This window comes from Bemisia tabaci, chromosome 7, assembly GCF_918797505.1.
Source record: "Bemisia tabaci chromosome 7, PGI_BMITA_v3".
NCBI lineage: Eukaryota > Metazoa > Arthropoda > Insecta > Hemiptera > Aleyrodidae > Bemisia > Bemisia tabaci.
The window spans coordinates 14,471,468-14,489,603 of NC_092799.1; the positions used below are offsets into that span (position 1 = coordinate 14,471,468).

An 18,136-nucleotide genomic window follows, 5' to 3' on the forward strand; every position below is an offset into this window, starting at 1 on the left:
CACCATATGAAAGAAAATCGATAGTAAAAGTCGTCCAACACCTCCTTTTTTTCTCTAAGCAATTTATTTTGATGCTTGATATGCCATAACTTATGATAATAAGCAATTAACCAGTTGTTGCTTTACCATGCATTATTTCTAACTTATGATAATTGTATATGTTTCCTCTAATGGGCCTGTTGCATGCAAGAGATACAGCCGTGCGAATAGACTTTTTAGAGGTTAAATGACACGAAAATTACGATGGTCACATTAAAAAAGTCTGAAATACACTCCTTACTGCGTAATTTGTGTTGTTAGGAACGCGCTTTTTCAAATTTCCCGCGTCTGGGGGCAGTTTTCTAACGGAAACAATTAACGGCAACTCGCGGCTATTTCCGGTCAACTAAAACTGACAACATAACCTAAAAATCGGAGCTCGTGACATCGTGAAATGAAATGTAGAAGGATTGCGTTGGATACTTAAAAGTTGATCGATTTGGTTACCGCATAAAGCGTATATGGACCACTATAGGAGATCACGTTGGGTTTGTAAACAAACTGAAGGAAAAAATAACAACAACAATAACGACTCGGCATCTTCCGGAAATCACCGAGCCCGCCGTTTGCTCGTTTCCGGTGATTAGAAAACTGCCCTCAGACGCGGGAAATTTGAAAAAGCGCGTTCCTAACAGCGCAAATTGCGCAGTAAGGAGTGTATTTCAGACTTTTTTAATGTGACCATCGTAATTTTCGTGTCATTTAACCCCTAAAAGTCTATTCGCGCGGCTGTATCTCTTGCATGCAACAGGCCCATTGGAAGTTATAATGAATAAAACTCTTAAAAAAAAAAAATGCCATAATTAGAACAAGCCTCTAGGAAAGTTCCGAGGCTTGAAATAAAATTCGCTTCTTCATTTGGTTGCTCCCCTACGTTGCCAAAGAAGCGGGTGGTGGGTTCGAGGGTTGCCCTTGGTAAGTTCATGGCCGAGGAAGTGACCCTGGAGCGTCCGTCGGATCGCCGTCGGCGCACAGTGAATCTAGTCCAAAGAAGAGGTCGGACAAAGTTTGGAAACTTTAAAAGCCTATAAATCCGTTCATATAAAACTTTAAGGTTTTAAAAGCGTTTCCATCGAGTTCCTCGTGAAATTTTCTCTTAGAGGCACCCCTCAAACTTTGAAATTTGACGAAGGAAACATCAAAATTTGCAGTTTTAGTTAAAAATTTCATGTCCGACCTCTCTAATTGACTTGATCCACTGTGCGGCGCACGGTGGATCGAGTCCATAGGAAAGGTCGGACATCAAAGTTAATGCAAATTTAAAGACTAAAACTGCAAATTTTGATGTTTATTTTGTCAAATTTTAAATTTTAAAGGGTGCTTCTGGAAGAAAAAATTTTACGAGGAAACGAATGGCACAACTTTGAAAACCTCAGAGTTTTGTATAAACGGAGTTATAAGCTTTTAAAGTTACCAAATTTTGTCCGACCTCTTCTATTGACTCGATCCACTGTGACGTTTTTAACATAAATCCTGTAACTTTTTCAACCTAATTTTTTTCTTCTTCTGCAGCAAACAATTCTAAAAATCAACCACTGACACATAAGAATAAAGTTTTATACTTATCCACTCTAGTCTCATTCAGATCTCAATTTTAGTTGGTATGAAAGGAAACAGGAAAAAAAGGATGTACCTTTAATGACTCCTCTCGTCGAAAAATGTTGTTAGCCTCTCCTCATCCCTGCAATCCATCTCATCATTCTGCCTCCACGGCGCACAGTGGGTCGAGTCAATTAGAGAAGTCGAACATGAAATTGTTTACAAAAACTGCAAATTTTGGGGTTTATTTCGTGACATTTTAGACTTTAAGGAGTGCTTTTACAAGAAAATTTTACGAGGAAACCAATGGAACAACTTTTAGAACCTCAAAGTTTTGTTCAAACGGAGTTATAAGCTTTTAAAGTTACCAAATTTTGTCCGACCTCCTCTATTGACTCGATCCACTGTGCGGCGGAAAGGCCCGGCCGCGTGACCGATGACCATGTACAGTGAAATTGAGAGTGGATTCACTTTCGTTTGCAATGACCACCGATCGGCGCGGCGTCCCAAAGTTTCACATTCTTCCGGGCGACCGTGACACCTGACAACCCGCAGTGGAACAACTTTCCTACGAATTCGGATGACCGGAAGAAAGTCCACTCGGACCCGAGAGATGCGCGAACTTAACCGCGAAATTTATGCGCGGTTTAATATTCAAATTTATTACGTTTCACATTTTGTCACTCGGAGTTATCTTCATTTTATCCTTTGTCCAGTTTTTTTGTATCACCCTTCACCGACCCCCTACTATTATTTTTGATTTTGGTTAATTTTAAAACGCCACAAATATAAATGATGGGCTAATTGCGAAAAATGCGTTTTTGAATTGAGACATTTTAAATCCCTGTTTATTTGTTTTATTTGCTTCACGGAAAATCAATAAAATTGTATCCGTGCAGTATTGGGATTTGTGATTTTTTTTTTTTTTTTTTTTTTTTTTTTTTTTAAAGGGTACGGAAATTTATAGAAAATTCAATAGAAGCTGTTGGTTGGATTTTCCATAGGAAAAATAAAACATGACCGGAGACTTACAACTTTGCAATGTGATAGATGCATCGTTTTCATTTAGCCATCGAAATGTCCGACTTCAGGTGCGAATATAGTACACCGGAAGTAATGAAACATCAGGATCTCAGATTTTTGCTAAATTACAGGCCTCCCCACAAAACTATTTCCAAAAATAAATTGGATTCATGACACAATGCACTCAGACAAATTCCGGCTATTTCGTACCTAAAGTTATAATTTTTAAGCCCTGGACTAAGGTTAAACGTATCCGAACACAAAATATTAGGAAACTGCTAATTTTGGCGCTCAGATACAGTCAGTCAGAATTGGGGCTTGGAGGACAAGGCGCATATGTGCAGTTTTTGAGAAAATTGAGATATTAATCATTTCAAGTAAAACTATTCTGAATGCATATTCTGTGAACAATTTGCCTCCAAATTCCAATTTTTAAGCATCAAAAATTCAGTTTGATCTTGCTTTTCGCCATAAGGCGCCGTGTAATTTCGAAACTCTCAACACGTTTTTCTCGAAGAGGCAGAAACTGCACTTATGCGCTTGTGCTCCATGCCCATCAATTCAGGATTCAACCGAGGAATTTTTGAAAACAAACACGAGTAATGCACCTATATACGCATTGCACCCGTTTGGACAAAAACTCAAGACGAAAATAGTATTTTCGCATAGAATTCGCGTGTATCATAATTCTCTCAGGTATGATTCATGGTCGCGCTGTTCTTTTATGTACTCTGAAAAAAAAGATTGGTAGAATTTACCATTCCTTCACGCTGTATTTCACACATCGTCAATTCAGAGTCAATTCTGCCAGAAGAAACGGTAAAGCATGGCAGAATGACTTGAAGATGGTAGAATTACCATTCCTCTCGCATGAAATCCGACGTGAAGAATCGGTAGAATTTACCATTCCTTTCACGCTACACTGGAAAAAAAAAACACATTGGATCTAGAGTCCAGACTCTTAAAAACATGGACAAGAAAAAAGACTCTTGATTCGATCTGATTTAAGCTTAAAGCAAGAAACCAAGCCTCTAATTTGAGCGGATTTCTTTTTGATTTAAGCTTAAATCTGATTGAATCAAGAGTCCTTTTTCTTGCTTGTTCCTGCTTGTTCTTGTTTCAAGAGTCTGGACTCTAGATCCAATGTGCTTTTTTCCTCCAGTGTATGTGAAATACAGCGTGAAGGAATGGTAAATTCTACCAATCTTTTTTCAGTGTAGCATGATGTTTGTCTTTGAATGGTTTCTTTCACGTTGCAAGTCCACTGTGCGAGTTTCGATCCGATTGGTCGAGCAAAAGGATTAATTTTGAGAGGCTGCCGACCGCGCGCAGGTGAGGAGGTGAAATTTTTCGAGTGGATTTTGGTTCGATTACCGCTCGCGCTCGAGTGTGTTGTCCGGCTTCAACTTCCTAGCCGGCTTCAGCGCCATGTCCGCCGTCCGGTCTCCAGGAGTGCAATTAATCTTCACCGGTTGCGCAATCCCGTTTGCCCACTGCCAGACCAAAAACGCGACAACGCACAATGAAGTTCCTTTCCTCCAGGTCGAAGATCCGAAGACTCGAGGGTTTTCCGCCGCACAGCGGATCGAGTCGATAGGAGAGGTCGGACAAAATTTGGAAATTTTAAAAGCGTATGACTCCGTTTATACACGACTCTGAGGTTCTAAAAGCGTTTCCATTGGATTCCTCGTGGAATTTATCTTGATAGGCACCCCTTAAACTTTAAAATTTGACGAAGTAATCATAAAAATTTGCAGTTTTTGTTGAAAGTCTCATGTCCGACCTCTCTAATTGACTCGATCCATTATGCGGGTGGACCGAGTCCATAAGAGAGGTCTGACAAAATTTGGAAACTTTAAGAGTTTATAACTCCGTTTTATACAAAACTCTGAGGCTCTAAAAGTTGCCTCATTGGTTTCCTAGTGAAATTTTCTTCCTAAAGCACCCCTTAAAGTCTAAATTGTGACAAAATAAACGTCAAAATTTGCAGTTTCTGTAGAAAATTTCATGTCCGACCTCTCTAATTGACTCGACCCAATGTGCGCTGAGGAGATAGAATGATGAGAGGAATTTGCAGGGATAAAGGGAGACTAACATCAACATTTTTCGACGATAGGAGTCATGAAAGGTATATTCGCTTTTTTCCCGTTTTTCTTTACAGGATTAAGTTACAGGATTTATGTTAAAAACGTTTATCGACGTTGCTCCGGTTCAACCGATTTTCAGACATTTTAGTTTAAATTGCGTACAAAATTGTCTGAAATTTTTGGAACATCAATATTCAAAATTTTCCCAGTTATTTCGATTTTTATCAGAGGAAACTTGGCAACGTCATAAGGCTCATACGACGTTCTTCTTTAGCACGGCAGCGTGGTTTCGCGGTTTGGCCATCGATATCTGAACATAGTAAGCCCGTTCACCATCTCGTAATTGCTCCATGCCTAGACTCTCATCGCACTACGAAAAAAAATTCAGAGACCCACAGAGAAGCCAAAAAATTATTTTCACTTTTACCGGCGAGGTAGCGTACGATGCGCGGCCCCAAACTTTGGGCGGGGGAGTAGACACGGATCTGGAGAGGGGGGGGGGGGTGGGATTCGATCGCTCATTTCAGCCCCCCCGGCGAAACCAGATTAAGCTAGTATTTATATGCTAATGCGCCACGTCAATAAATATTTTCGTGATCAACACGTTACTCAAGTCTTGTGTAACAAATTCGAATTTGCATTTACCACCGGAGAGAGAAGATGAATAAGCCTCCTCCAAAACGAGAGGCAGCATTGCCAAATTACTCGCATTATAACCTGATTATCCGTCACTCGCTGCTGTTGTAAGCAAAACCCGGGTATGGTTGTGAGGGGTCCCCATTGATTACTCGATTTTCGGCGCTACACTAAATTTTTAAAGAAAAACCCTTTTAAATCTACGGGCTTACTAAGTTCTTTTTTTATTTTCGCCAAGACACTTTTTAAATTTTTTTTTATTTTTTCTTTAGTGAATTTTACTCGCGATTTAATATAGGATGCTTGAAATTTTCAAAATATTCATGATTTTCCTAAAAATTAAATATTTTATAGGATGTACTTTAATAATCAAAAAATTTTTCGGTGTCTAACCCTGGTGCGATAGGATACGGGACTTATTCATTCAAACAAATGCATTGATTCTGTAGTATCAGAGACAATCAAGCTTGAAATCTTTCAATCCGACTTTCGACGGAAAAAATACTGTCATGTCAGAAGACTGCCATGAAGAATAAGTATTAACTTTACGTCAAAAATTAGGAAAACAATGGAAATAAAGTAAAAATGCGGAGAAAATTGAAGCCGCAAAGATGTTAATAGATCTATTCCACATTCAAAAGGTGAGTATTTTTCTTGAGAATTAGTAGATTTATCTTTGATTATAAAATAATTAATATTAATTAAATAATGGTTAGTTAATGGTTTTATTAATTTATTATTATGACGTGTAAGTCATTCTGTGGATTATTTTCGATGTGGCAACTAACCCAGGAGATGATGTATTCTTCTATATGGTTCCAGGAATTGAAACTGTCGATTTGATGGATCGATCGATTTTGGTAATTTTTTCAGTTTTTTATTTTTTTTTTCATTTTAATTTTTTTTGGCAGTCACGGTTGGCGGAGAAACTTGACCGTGGCTTTGGTCAAATTCCTAGCTACCGTCGGCTACAGAATCCTCACAAATTTACGTAATGCATTGGCCTCTTTTCTTCGCTTCAGGCCACGTTGATATGGACAAGCGTTTGGCTCTCCTGTCATTTGTCTAATTGAGCATACATTTCAAAATTGAGGAAAAGAGTATAAAAATGTGCGGGGTTAGGATTATTTACGTCTGCCTAAGAACTGGTGAAAATGAAGAAATTAGTAATCAGTTCAATGAACCGAGAGGTTAATGAGAAAAAAAAAAGGTTTAATTTCTGGGGGCCAGGACTTAGGCAGCACCACTGAGCATATTTCCTCATTAAAATCCCCCTAAATATGATGAGTATTGAACTTGCTGATTCATGTATAAAATTCGCAAATTCATTCATGTGTTAGCTAATTAAGACATGTTGTCTATTATGAACCCAAGTTGCCTTTTGTTCCAAATTGGACGCAAAAACATTAACATGCTTCAAAGTTAAAGGGGTTTCTTAATCGCGTTATTTACCAACAACGATTAAAACATTTCCTATTTTTTTGAGATTTGGAATCATAAATGTAAGTGCAAACTACTTGGGTAAATCCTTATTCTGAGATGAAACATAAATGTAGTTACTTTACTCGCGCCTTGGTTTAGCGTATCAAAAACAGAAAAAATACAGATGGCATATGTATCTATACAAATCCTGGTCCTTTTTGATGTAAGAAACTTGGAACAAAACCATAATTGAAGTTTTTCAGTCCTTACATTACGAGTAACGCTTTTATTTCACTGATCAGAAAAATGATCAAACTTTCAAGACGTTCACCATGTTCTGTATGATTTTATATTTCTTTCAGAGAACAACTTTTGAGATGCTAGACTTCTCATCCTGTGCGTCAATCCTTTCATGTCAAAGTATTGATGCAGTGGTATATAAGAATGCAATTCATTGCAGATGAGCCTGGGCCTCTGCAGAAGCGGTGCTCAAGTCTGCACTCACGGAGCTGCCAATATTTGGGAGCTGACATGACGCCTGCAAGATGCTCACGACTAAAATAGAATTACAGGCTTAAATGGTGAACGCACTTTCTCTTCAACCACTGACTTCCTTAGAAATTTTGATCGCAATAATCGAAATGACAGATGAGAACGCACAAACTTTTCATACGGTGCGTTTGATTCCTTTCCTGATTCCGGACGGATACCGCCTTCCCCCTCCCCCTCTCACTCCACCGACACTCAACTTTCTGATTGTTATAACTCCTTGAATAAGGTTGAATCAATAAATGAGTGCAGATTCTTTCGAAAGGCACTTGTTCATTTGGACAAAGTTAGTCAGAGGGGACGAACTTCCTTGAGCGAATGGATGTCTGCTCGTTAGAAATAATTTGTGGGGTTTTCACATTTGATATCGTATAGAATTTGTTTAGTGACAGAATTTGTTAAAATAAATAAGTAAGCTGTTATTTCCCTTATGATTTGTAGGTGGAATATTTATTTTTATCAAAAAATAAGTACGTATTGTACACGCTTCTTAAGTTGGTATCCTCCTGTAATTTAGGGAATTAGCTAAATTTAATCACAAATAGGAATCAAGAGGATTGCGTTAGGCAGAAAGGAACCAAGCCACATCAGCCATTGCCCAATTTCATCGAAAATTTTATTTTTTGCAGCAGAATGGTTGTGTGGATTATTTTGAATATTTTAGGGAATGTCTATCGTTACAGAGGAAATTTTCTGAATTGTTTTAAAGAATGTTCAATGCCGCAGAAATGAGTAAATTTAAAAACTCAGTTAAATACGTGTTTTACAAATGACGGGTCGCAATATTGTAATAATAAATAGTTCTAGATAATTGGAGTCCAAAGGTTGGTTGACCTTACGGGCGCTAAAAGCTCCATGACCTAACCTCAAAATTACCGTCCTCTCCGTGCTCTCCCCAGACTGCCGTGCTGAGGAAAAACGCCGTATGAACATTCGAGAGTTGCCGAATTTCCCTCGATAAAACTTTTATTTTTGAGGAAAGTCATCAATATTTTTCCTTGAAATTTTCAGGAGCTTTAAGCGAAATTGCGAACAAAATTTCCTGAAAAATTGAAAGGAAAATATTCAATAGTTTACCAAGAAATTCGTGTTTGATCAAAAGTAATTGGGCAACGCCTGATGGCTCATGCGGCGTTCTTCCTTAGCACGGCAGCATAGAGTTACTCAGCCGTGCTAAGGAAGAGCGCCGTATGAACATTCAAGAGTTGCCAAATTTCTCCAAATAAAACATGTATTTTTGAGAACAGAAATGCGTATTTTTCCTTGAAAATTTAAGACATTTCAGACAAAATTACAAACAAAACTGTCTGAAAAAATTGAAGAAAAAAATTCACGATTTTCTCAGGAAATTAGGTTTTTATTGAAGGAAATATAGCAACGTCTGAAGGTTCATACGGCGTTCTTCCTTAGCAAGGCAGTACTTTAGGTTATATCACTTGCGCAGCCAGTGGATATATTTAAAATATTTCATCTCTGCCCTCGGATTCGTGCGACAATGACGCGATTTCCCGGGGCACGCGGCGGCTGAGCAATAATAAAAACTTATCGTCTGGACTCGCGAAAATTCAGAAAGCTCGGATGTCAAGGCTCCGGCGGTTGGGGGCGTCGGCGGAGGCGTCGCGTCGCGGCGCGGGGCGCGGGCGCCGGCCGGTGGAAAGTGGGGATCCGAAGGCCGACCGGTACTCGATGCCGGCATCACCCGCCCGACGCACATGGATAAAGTCAATGAGAGAGGTCGGACCAAATTCGGAAACTTTGAACGCTTATAACTCCGTTTATACAAAACTTTGAGGTTCTAAGAGTGGTTTCATTGGTTTCCTCGTGAAATTTTCTTCTAGGAGCACCCCTTGAAATTTAAAATGTGACGAATTAAACATCAAATTTTGCAGTTTTGCTTAAAAATTTCATGTCCGACTTCTCTGAGTGACTTGCTCTACTGTGCGCCGAGAGCACTTTCATTTTCAGCGACCGATGCGATGGATGCTGGCTCCTGGCACTCCTCGAGTTCGGGGCGATCGGCCCGATACGACGCCGCTCCGGGCCAACGCCGCCGCGACGCTTGCTCACGACTGACTACCGTGACGTCATGGTTTGGCCCAAAATCCGTGCGGGCGAACTAGCGGACAAATCGCGAGGAAGAGATGCGTTGTTAAAGTCGGTGGAATTTTAGCAAAGTAGGCTCCAATAGGCATAGGCAACTAAACTAACTCAGGAACAAAGTGTGGAGTGTCACGGAAATTGAAGGAGCTCCAAGCCGGGATCCTGCTTCCGAAGGCCATTACCATCACTTACTCACTCTAACAATAGGTTTCAGGACATTTCGTCAATGATTTTTTGTCCGCGCACCTGTTTTTTCCAGTAATTTACGTCCACGCGTTTTTTCGGCACGGAGGTTTTGGTCCACGTGCCAGTTGAGACCCAAAGTTAATTGGTCCACATGTAAATACAAACGACAATTGCCCACGACGTTTTTGGATGAAAATGTATAATGTCTTGGAAGAATGGGTGTGCTTGCTTTTTTTTTTGTTTGATCCAACGAAGAATAATATATAATTGAGATTTTTGGTAAAAATGAGGGAGCGTCAATTCCATGAGACAAAATTCACTAAAACTCTCTACACCTCTTTGGTGCAACAGGACTTAATTGTCTTTCAAGAAATTCCCACCTTGTTATACCTGAACCGGATGAACCTCTTGATTTGCCTCAGCTAAAGGCTCTTAGATTTTTCCTATAAGTATCTTGATTTATTTTGCGAGGAAAGATCTGTACTTTTAAAGGATGCCTGTCATTCTTAATACGTTCAATTTCGTATGATACTGTGCAACACCTCTGTTGTGAAATAGTTGCTTCAGGCGCCGCCACACGGCGGGTGGGCGGTCAGCGCGAAACGCGCATTAGCGCCTACAAACCTAAGTGGATACTTCAAGCATTGTGCAATGCGTGAGGTATCCACTTAGGTTTGTAGGCGCCAGTGAGCCTCTCACGCTGGCAGCATGCCGCTCCGCTCTGTTAGGCTTTAATATTTATACTCGCATGGTCAGCGTTTTATAACTCATGATTTTGAAATGTTTGCACACTCTGCATTGATTATTCTCATTTAAATTGATGGAAAAAAAATTTGTATCAATTTATCAAAGGAGAGTAATAATATAATTTGTTTTTTAAATATTGGTGGTTCCGTGTGAAATTTAATGATTTCCAAGGCACTTTAATTTTTTATTTTACATTTGGTGCTTTTACTGTGCTGCAGCTATGTGTACGCGCAACCAAACGCTCAAAATTTGATGTATTTGACTCTAAAAGATCGATGTACAAATGGGTTAAAAGTGAAGATTGCGTGCCTCTTGGTTTTTTTCCCTCTTTTATTCATTTTTGCAGTTTCTTTCGGCACAACTGCAGCTCATTGAGATTAATATCGATGCCATCGCTTGGAAAAGGTTTTACAAATATTTGTCACGTTTAAAAATATAAATGTTTACAAAATGAAGCAATAATTTCGTAAAAAAAAATTAAAAAAATAAAAAAAAGTACCTATACATATGTAAGGTATATTGTACATCGAATATTTTAAGGATAGAAATAAAACCATATATTCACCAATGAAATTTAAAAAGATGAATCAAAAGGAGAAAGTAACATTTCATTTAGAAAATGAGCAACCATAGCAACACCTCCTTCTCTCTCAATTTCATATTGTCAATAAAATTTTACATACCGACTAAAATATAACGCTTGGACCAAGTCACTGTTGCTTATTTTACGTGTGGGCGTAAACTACTGGATAAAAAAGGTGCGCGAACAAAAAATCGTTGACAAAATGTCCTGAACCCCTAACAATAAGTTTAAAACCATGAGTCGTAACTTTTCATCAAAGCAGATATTAATGAACCGCAGACCCTCTCATCATCAGGCGAACTTTGTACGATTTTTTGCTCAATAAGTTGCTCACTATAACCAACAGTTGACTGGCATGCTTTGCGATATATCGAATTATCTGCCATTCAAGCCTATCGAAAAAGATCGATAATGTGTTTGCAACGAACACCTTTATAATCGATTCTTTACCATAGCTTTAAATGAGGAAATATCCATAATCGATCATGCATGCCTCGCCACTGATAACCAACCAACCGCAACCAAAAAGTAGCGTCCTGCGTCATACCCTCCGAATGTAGTTTTTCCTTAACTTAAATTTTATTTTAACCGTTGACCTAGTCTGGTACTTTTTAAAATAATTGATGATTTCCTTAACTTGATTACATTTCCTAGATTGTCAATGTGGGCTCGTGGGGTCTCTAAAATATATATTTTCTGATCAGCCCTAGGGTTCATCTAGCCTTGTCTATTTCGTGCCATGATGTGCAATATGTATGGTTGTATAGCGCATCAGGCCTGGTTTGGAAAATCAAAGAAAACTCGTCTCAGAATGAAAATACGGATTTATTTTTTTTATTTTTAATTTTTTTTTGTAATTTAGCTTTTATTGTTCTCAAATACATGAAATTGCAATATTTATATTATAATGGTATTTAAATTTTCTTAATGCACGTAGCTTTCTTTGGCAGACATACGTCCACATTTTCCCTGGTGGCGCTAGATCATTTTTTCCTACATCAGGTTTTCCTAATAATTTGTTCCTACTCGTTATTTTTGTCCCATTACAGTAAGTCCTACTAGTGAGACGTCCCACCGGCTTTTTTCCAAAGGGTGTTTGTCCTAATAATCCAATTATAATTGAAACGTAAATATGAGCAGAGTAGAGGGAAATGCTTCAGAAAGTGTAAAGTTTTCTCTGCGAGCCAAATATAAGCGCGTGAACAGGAGACATCACAATCGGAGCCTCCTATACCCTCAATATTAAGAAGAGGATGAAGCTCCACTACTTACGGGCATGCGGCCTCAACTTAAACTTGTGAGTTACCTATGTTGTTTTTTTTACTTTCTCGCTCCCCCAGTTTTAAAATTGAATTTAGGACACATGCTCCTAGGAAAAAAGCCAGTAGGACATTTCACTCGTAGGACTAACTGTGATAGAATAAAAAAAGAGTAGGAAAAAAGTATTAGGAAAAATTGCAGAGGGAAAAAATGTTTTAGAAAGAATGACTTGCCACGGTACCTGGTCAGTAAGCCTTTGGTAATTTTTCATCCTGGCGAATATCCATCAAGTTGCTGCGTAACTTCAAAGGGATCGGATGGCGTCGCAGGCAGCTGGTGCGGCTCCCGGTGTTCCTTTGGTGGCGGCGACCATTGTCTGCAGGAAGCGTTACGTATTCCGTTAGGCGCAACGCACGACGGCGAACAACGGACCCGGGCCCGGGGTGTCATCGACCATCTGAAATTCGACGATGGTCGCTTCCGTCGATAGTCCCAAGTTCATTACCGACGCCATTAGAATTCTGCCCGGCTCCAATCACTGCCACGCAGGAAGGACAATGAACACCTAGCAACTCTTGTGATCCCGCTGCGGGCCCCGTGAGCTGCGCATTCGCAACCGCATCGCCAGAGCTTTGCATCCCATCGACGTTGCTAACAATACTGCCTTGCTAAGGAAAAACGACGTTAGAACCTTCAGGCGTTGCCAAATTTCCTTTGATAAAACACCAATGGAGATGTGCATGTGTGAGGAATTTGCGATTTGACTGATGATTCTTACGTAAAAGCTTGCGAGAAATACGATGGTGCCACTGGTTTTTTTTTTTTTTAATCATCTCCCAAGCTCAAAAAAAGCTCTCAAAGTGAGGCCAAAGTGGAGGGGATATCCCACCCTACCCTGAGAGTCCACCTCTACATCAGAAGAAACTCTCCATGCAAAGATAGGGAGCAGACACATTGGCAGGGTTGCCGTGTTTTCAGTTTTGGAGTCCCCAAATAAAGTGGCAACCCTACTAATGTATTTGCTCCCTATCTTTGCATGGAGAGTTTGTTCTGATGTAGAGGTGGACTCTCAGGGTAGGGTGGGATATCCCCTCCATTTTGGCCTCACTTTGAGAGCTTTTTCTGAGCTTGGGAGATGATTTCAGAGAAAACCAGGGGCACCATTGTGTTTCTCGCGAAATTTTACATAAGCACCAGTAGTCAAATCGCAAATTCCTCACACATGCAACATTGCAACATCTCCATTTCCTAGTGCACTTGTGTAAGTTTTTCATCCGATTTTCCAGAAAATTGTGTGCGCAATCTCACCTGAAATTCCTGAAAATTTCAAGGAAAAATATTCATAATGTTCCGCAAGAATAAACATTTTATCGGAGGAAATTTGGCAACTCTCGAATGTTCATACGGCGTTCTTCCTTAGCACGGCAGAATATAAATCTTGTCATGTAATTTGGACCGCGTTAAGCAGGAAGGAACCAAGCTACATCACCTACTGCCAAATTGAATTGGGCAGCTTAATTTCTTACATAAAAACGGTTGTGCAGATTTTTGTGCAAATTTCAGTGAGTCTTCTGCATAGTACAAAGCAAATTCCTGAAAAGTTTCAGAAGCATCCACCAAAACGTTCTCTTGATAAAAAATTAAATTGCCCAATTAAATTTGGTAATAGCTAATGTGGCTTGGTTCCTTTCTTTTTAAAGCGGTCCATTTATGGAAATCATGGAAAATATGCTGATATGTCAGCGTTTTCTTTTCTGATCGAAGTGAGCTTTGCGCGATTGCAATTAGCCTCGGGAATGGACGATGGATGCAACTGAAGCGTAGCAATTCAAAACACCCAGTTAATTGGATGTCGCCAAGATTTTGCACTAGAGAACGCTTTTGACAACAGTGACATTATATTTCAGGACCGTTCAAGCAATGTAATCTAGTGAAACAAAGGTTAAGTTCACAGGTCGAAGCTATTTGTCGACCAATGATGATTTCCTTAACCGATTGGCAGATGTAACGCACTTCAGGTTCGCCTTCAATTTCACTGCGTAGGCAACAAACACACTATCGAGTTGGAATAAGTGGATTGCATTTTGCAAAAAGGATCCAAGAGCATTCCAATGTCGCTAAGATTGTGCAACTTTATTTACCTTGTAAATATAAACTGATCATGAAGAAAAGTTGTGTCTTCACTCTCAATAAACTATAAATTCATAACAAAAATTACCTTTGTAAATTTAATTTTTGGCACGATTTCAGTGATTTATTGCAAAGAATGTAAGTTGCACAATCCTAGCAACATTGGAATGCTCTTGGTTCTTTTTTGCAAAATGCAATCCAAGTATCTGATCAAAAAGCCCACAAACATCTCGCACCATAAATTTTGATTGAGCCAATAGATAAAGCGGAAACTGTTGGCAAATATTGTCAACTTGTGGTTCGCCTTCAATTTCGCCGAATAAGCAACAAACGCACAAGAGAGCACGTTTATTTATCTATTCAAAAAACACACAAGTATCTCACTCCATGTACTTTGATAGGGCCAATGGACCCCTAGACAAGGTACGAATTTAAGCATTCTAATATATGCTATCTCCTTCAGATTTCTCGCGACAAAAAATCACGTGATTGACTCTCAATCGAGATATTACCGTTTGTATTTATCACTGATTTTAAAAAGATATGAGTTTTCTGCTGACTTGAGAAATAACAGTATACGTGAGTTAATTCGCGCGCTACTACTGTTTTGGCAGGTTTCAAGGAGTGTTATTCCTCATCTGCTCTTTGTTTTTCGAAGAGCAAACAATGTGCCGCGACCGACAAAGGGCCGGTGTGCTGTGATGATGTATGCAATTCTGCTATGTTGTTCACTCTAAGGAAAATTTAAAACCCATCATAAATTATCAAGAATTCATTAAATAATTAACCAGTCTTGAATTTATGTTAAACATCTCATTGGAGTTGATGCTACCTTATCCGTTATTTTATCGAACCTCGTTTTATCCATTCATGAGGCCGTTTCAGGGGCCCATTAATCCTAGATCCAGCCTTGAACCCTCGATTTTCCGAATAGTTTGAAGAGATGTGGTTTGGCTCTTCATTCCGCGTGGACATTTTCGCGAGGTGTTTTCCATTAAACACATCCCGGTACAGTTATGATTCAGAACGGAGACCTTGCTTTTTCAGTTCGGTCGAATTTCCGACAACGCCCAAGTGACGACAGCGCAGGGCACAGGCGGCTGGTACGTGTCTGCTCTGCTCCGGTGCACGACATCGACATGGACCAGGTGATCCAGTCCTCTCTCATTTACTCTAGTTCAAGCCTCCTCGGGGCAGAATGATCTACTGCGTTACTCCAACAGCGTTAGAGAACTCGCTGCCAATGTATGTAACACTCATCACGATTAGATCGTTACGCGCACGTGATTTATATTACAAGACTCGATCGAAAAGCTTCATTTCCTTATACTACACTAAAGAAAAAGGGAAAGCTCTAATATGTTTGTATTAGAGAACTGTCCTGCTGAGGAAAAACGCCGTATGAGCCTTCAGGCGTCGTCAAATTTCCTTTGATAAATCACGAATTTTCGGGAATATTTAAAAACATTTTTCTTTCGATTTTTCAGGGAATTTCGTTCATAATTTGATCTGAATATTCTAAAAATTTCAGGAAAAATATTGATAACTTTTCTCAAAAATATACATTTATCGGAGGAAATTTGGCAACTCTCGACTGTTCACACGGCTTTTTTCCTTAGCCTGGCAGAAAAGCACTCAGCTGTTTTCTTTGTAGGCGCGTTTTTAAGTTCCAGGAAAAAAGTGAGCACCGTTGAGATGAAGAACACGCTCACCAAAATTTTAACTATCAGTTTTGAGAAAACTACACTACCGCTGAGTAAATAATTAATTATAGAACAACGACTATCGTCCTGCGTGCGTTGGCATCGAAAGCATTAAATTAAAATTACACACATTATTCTATTTTAAAGCCTTTTATAATTTTAAAGGTTTTAATTTTCTGAGGTCCCGAATTCAGCATTTCTATTTTCCTCTCTATCAGCTAATTTCACCATTTTTCCATCGATTTGGCCCTAAAATCGTCCATGAACGGGATATTTGAGCGACGAAAAATGAAAATACTCTAATTCAGCACGTACACAATGAGGCTTTTCCCTAAAATTTAGCTCTGGTAAAGCTCTTTTGGAGGCTCCGAAAGTGATTAGAATATCCATGAACTCAATTTGCTGAAAATTCTAAGCTTTCGGAAAATGTCGATTTTTTTCAACCGCATTCACGCCCTAAAAAAGAAAAACGGTTATAACGCATTTTTTAGGATGTTTTTCAAGCCCATGAAAAAGTCCAATGAATAATGTTGATTTCTTCAGGTTCCAAAATTCGATTGTCAACTTGTGCTCAAATCGCGTTTTCTGGCGATTAGACAGGTCTCGGAAATTATGAACACGTGCGACTAAAAGTCTGAAAATTTGTCTAAATGCACAAATTTTAGCAAGGTTTTACATGACAAAGTTTAGTACAATCATCCTCGAAACATTTTCCGCATGCTCTCTCTTATACTTCAATGTAGCCACATGTTCAAGTGCAATCAGTCACACTTATTGCAAATCGCCTATCGGGTGGCACGAAAGGCAGAATGGCTTGCTGCTAAAGATCTGAAACTTTGTCCACGAACACAAATGTTGGATCCGACAGCCGATGGGTGAAGACGTGTGGCTCGTCTCTCTTTCTGATAAGACTAGTAGCGGTAGTAGATTTGAGTGTCTTGCGGATTTCGCTAGCATGAGTGTGTGCGGAAAGTGTCAAAAGCCTTGTAATCGCCAGGCAAAAGACAATACCAGTTGTGCCATTTGTAAGCTATTATTCCATAATTCATGTGTTGGAATTAGCATCAAGAACTCCTACATTAAAAATTGGACTTGTGGCGAGTGCATCGCATTACGTAATAAGAAAAGCATTGCGCGTTCCTGTAGTGTTGACGCGTCGCCCAACATGGGACGCGGCGAACGAGTGAGGAAAACGAGTACTCCTACTCCCGTGAGCTCGGCTTGTTTTGTCAACAATCTCTCCGCGTCCGCTAGTGATGTAGATGAGGTTAGCATGAGTGCTATCAAGGAGTTGTTTTCCCAAACGAATGCGAGGCTTACGGCTGGTCTACAAAAATTAGAGACGGACTTGGGTGAGTCAATTAACCTGTGCCATTCCAAAATTGATGAATTCATGGAACTTTTGAAGGCTCAAAAGTGTTTAATAGAGCAACAGGGCAAGGTGATAGAGGAACAGCACTCGCAAATCGTGAAGCTCAATAAGAGAGTCAGTGAGCTTGAAGTGCGTACTGAAAACCAGGAGCAATATTCTCGAGCAAATTCTCTTGAAATTTACGGAGTGCCAGAAACCAAAAATGAGGACCCCGTGCGGATTGTGGTCGAGATTTGCCGTAAACTTGGTGTGCAGATCAATGAAACTGCAATTGATGCATGTCATCGGCTTGGCAAGCAGACTAACAGAACGAGTGCTGGAATAATTGTCAAGTTTGTGCGGCGCCTTGATAAGGAGTCAATTCTAACCAAAAAACGGGTCTTCAGGAATTTGTCTACAAGTCAAATTGGTATGAAAGTTGACTATCCCATATTCATTAATCAGTCACTGTCACCTAATCGTAGAATCCTTTTTGCTAAAGCCAAGGAGCTTAATAGAGAGCTCAAATGGAAATTTTTGTGGGTGGACAAGGCTGGTAGGATTAAGATGAGAAAGCATGAGAAAGCTTCGGTACAAGTAATATCTACCCCTAGCGATTTGGATAATTTAAAGAAATTCATCGTTAACAAGGAGTCGTTAAAAAGACAATCTGATTTGAGTATAAGTGGAAGGGGTGAGGATTCAACCTTAGTGAGGGATGATTCAACTCCTGTCAATTCTGTGACACCACACTGAACCTTGCACTATCTGTGGTATGTAC

General features: G+C 39.6%; 1 protein-coding gene across 1 annotated transcript; it reads left to right on the plus strand.

The window, feature by feature from the left end:
• Window positions 1–16,866: 16,866 nt before the first annotated feature.
• LOC109041391 (uncharacterized) lies at window positions 16,867–18,114 on the plus strand. The gene has a single exon (XM_019057740.2). It carries the CDS (start codon window positions 16,876–16,878, stop codon window positions 18,109–18,111), a length of 1,236 nt encoding a protein of 411 aa, XP_018913285.2. The 5' UTR covers window positions 16,867–16,875; the 3' UTR covers window positions 18,112–18,114.
• Window positions 18,115–18,136: the final 22 nt, after the last annotated feature.

Excerpts from the sequence above, each read along its gene's own strand:
- LOC109041391 (XM_019057740.2), top strand. The coding sequence starts at position 16,876 with ATGGGTGAAGACGTGTGGCTCGTCTCTCTTTCTGATAAGACTAGTAGC.